The sequence below is a fragment of the Nestor notabilis genome, unplaced genomic scaffold (assembly GCF_000696875.1).
Source record: "Nestor notabilis isolate BGI_N333 unplaced genomic scaffold, ASM69687v1 scaffold28755, whole genome shotgun sequence".
NCBI lineage: Eukaryota > Metazoa > Chordata > Aves > Psittaciformes > Psittacidae > Nestor > Nestor notabilis.
Window position 1 is genome coordinate 318 of NW_009931014.1, and position 2,926 is coordinate 3,243.

Sequence of the window (2,926 nt, forward strand, 5' to 3'; positions counted from 1 at the left end):
TTCTGAGGGTTTTTCGGCTATTTATGAAGTAGAGTTCATTGCAGTGCCAGGACCAGACGGCAGCCCCACCAAACCATACAACATTCTTGCACAGGGCCGCTTCCAGAGGGCATTCCCACCGTGCTCGGAAGCATCCGGACCCCAGTGCTGGGGATGGTGGCAGTGAGGATGGCAGCAATGGGGATGGCTGCCATCGTGCCGGTCTCTCTGTGGTGAGATGGGGGTGTCTACTCCAGAAACCACGTACCCTCCTGCTGCCTCCAGTGCTGCTTTGATCTTCTCTGCTTCCTCCTTGGAGACGTTGGCCTTGATCTCCTGAGGAAGGGACTCCACCAGCTTCTTTGCCTGTGGGAGGGACCGAAGCGTGAGATTGGAAGCTGGCTTTCGCTAACTGGATTAACAGATTCAGAGCCATGAGACTGACCTCAGCATAAACCCAAGGTCCAAAGCCCAAGACTTTCACTTTAGCTACAGCACATCCCACAGGGGGATGTTTAAACCCAACTGCAAGTGATGGTGCATCCCCTTCAGCTCTGGAAGACTTTTATCGGTGAGGAGCTGCCCTTCAATTCCCCCCACCACATGCACGGTGCCTGGACCACTGGCAGAGCTACCACGAGGCAGCTCCTGGCCATTCCAAGTGTGAGTGTTTTGGTTCACACGTTTCTGCCAGCGGGGAGGAGGCTCTTGCAGGGTTCAGCTGTGCAGGAACACACTGGACCGGGTAAAAGAGCTCCAGTATGGACAACACAATCTTCCTATCTGCAGGACTTTTCACCCCAACCACTGGTGCTCTGCATTTAAGACAAGCTGAAAAGCTGCTGAGCTGATTGAAAGGGAATTCCTGCAGGGCTGCTGTGAAGAAATGGCAGGAACCCGGAGGATAACCCCGGTGCAGTCGGATGCTCTTCCTCTCACCCCAAGCAGCACAACCAAGCTCCTCAGCTCCTTAAAACAGAGCCTGGGAGGTTCCTGTGGCGCAGAGCTGCTGCCAGCTCTCTGCCATATTGCTCTGCAGGTACTGAGCACCAACAGCCTGACCACTGCCAGCAGAAGGAAGGGTTTGTGGTTTTGGTTCCAGCTGGGCGCAGTGATGATGTACCCATGGTGGCAGAAAAACCTTGGTTTTGCCAGTGTTGAGAAAGGGTTGTGGCACAGGCAGAGCTTGGCAGGGCAGGATCCAGACAGGAGCCCGTACCAGCTGGCTGTGACAAGGACAGGGAACACAGTCAAGGCTATCTCCAGTTAAGACCCTTCTCGCCCATGTATAACCACTGCTGTAAAGCAGCTCTGGTCAGGGGAAGTGGCTGTTCCTGGTGCCCTGCAGCAGGCCCCAAGCTGGTCTTGCACAGGATCAGCTGTTCCAGCCCCAGCCAAAGTGTACGAGGAGACAGGAGGTGAGTGTGTGTCTGTGGAGCTGGAACACGCTTCCTGAGATGCAAACAGACTAGACCCCAGCTCGTGCTGATGACACCCCCACCTTATTGAGTTGTTTCTGCAGGACTGACCTGAGTCCCACCAGCTCCCAACACCAGAGGTTTTCCCAGCAGTGCCGACTTCCAAGCAATGGACAGTCCTACAGGCAGGGAGGGTTCCCTGCGAGGCTTGTCAGAACAGCCCAACCAGATGGCAGTAAAATGGACAGTAAAGATGGACCAGCCATGCTCCGAATGCAGCCTCACCAGCAGAGCTGGCAGCAGTGATGGGTTTGTGTCTGGGTGTGCTTGAACCAAAGCACCAGCTCGGGTAGGTCACACGTGGCAATGTTTGCCAGCAATAACCTGCATCTACCAACCTCGGACCCGCATCGGAGCCGAAACCGGCTTGTTTGGCAGGTTCCACGCACTAAGCCAAGTTGTTCAGCTTGAGTTCCCCACAGAGCTTCTAATTACCCACCAGTTGTGTCCGTTACTGGGACTGGTGTTTTAATGTGTGTGTGGGACCCATCAGCTGGACCAGCCAAGCTGACAGTTACTCATCCCAGCAGCCAGTGACACTGAGGGCTCTGCACCGGAGTTTCTCTGATACTGAGCTGTTTGCTTTGGGATTGACCAATGCGAACAGGTCAGATTTTCTGGAAATTCTTCTGGGCTACCAGTAAGGGAAGCGTTTCCTCCCTGCAGCCGGGTGAACAGAAAGGGCTACTGCTATCCCCAGGGCATGAAAGCATCACTCCTGGAGGACCGAAGCACGTTAAATGCTTCCCCAGTAACACTTCTATCACCTGTTCTTTGTTCCAAGCCTACATTGTGGCTCAAGGGCGTCAGCTCAGGCCCTCACAGGACCATAAAAGGCCCATCTCCTCCAAGGAAAAGGAGGAGGCATCACCTGTGAATACAGCAGCACTGGAAAGGGCTGGAAATGTGGGTTGCAAGACGTGTAAATTGGACAAACTTGTCTAAATTAAAAAATATGCTGGCCTTGACGAAGCTGGGGGGAGACCCAGCAACTCCACTGGAGCTGGGACCCTGGCTGCTTCCAGCAGCTTAGATTTGAGGCTGGCACAGAGAATTTCAAGGTGTTTGCTCTGAGCCTCCTTCTTCACCCCGTTGTTCCTGCCACGGACTCGGCTGTTTGCCATGCAGCAGAGCTAGGAGGGAAGACCCTTCCCTAAATATACCAGATGCATGGATCACCTGACTCCTGCCCTGACCTCATCCGCTCCCCTGCACCAGGACTGTTCTCCCAGGCCCAGGGATCCAGCCCCCAGCCCCGGGGCACCGCAGCCCCAGCAGTCCCCTCCTCACCTGCACGAGGTTCACTCCTGGCACGAAGCTCTTCACCTCCTTGATCAGTTTCACCTTGTCGGTTGCCTTGAGCTCCGTCAGCCGCACAGTGAAATGTGTCTTCTCCTTCTTGAGCGGCACCTCCTCCTCCTCCTGCTGGAGCCACCGGGGCACAGTGAGCACCGGGGAGCAGGCCCAGG

The 2,926-nt window shown here is 55.3% G+C and overlaps 1 protein-coding gene across 1 annotated transcript; it reads right to left on the reverse strand.

The window, feature by feature from the left end:
• Positions 1-231: 231 nt before the first annotated feature.
• MRPL12 (mitochondrial ribosomal protein L12) lies at positions 232-2,879 on the reverse strand (the record flags this gene model as incomplete). Its single annotated transcript, XM_010015687.1, has 2 exons — positions 232-345; positions 2,748-2,879. Coding segments are annotated over 2 exons (246 nt in total), but the record flags the coding sequence as incomplete, so codon positions are not given.
• Positions 2,880-2,926: the final 47 nt, after the last annotated feature.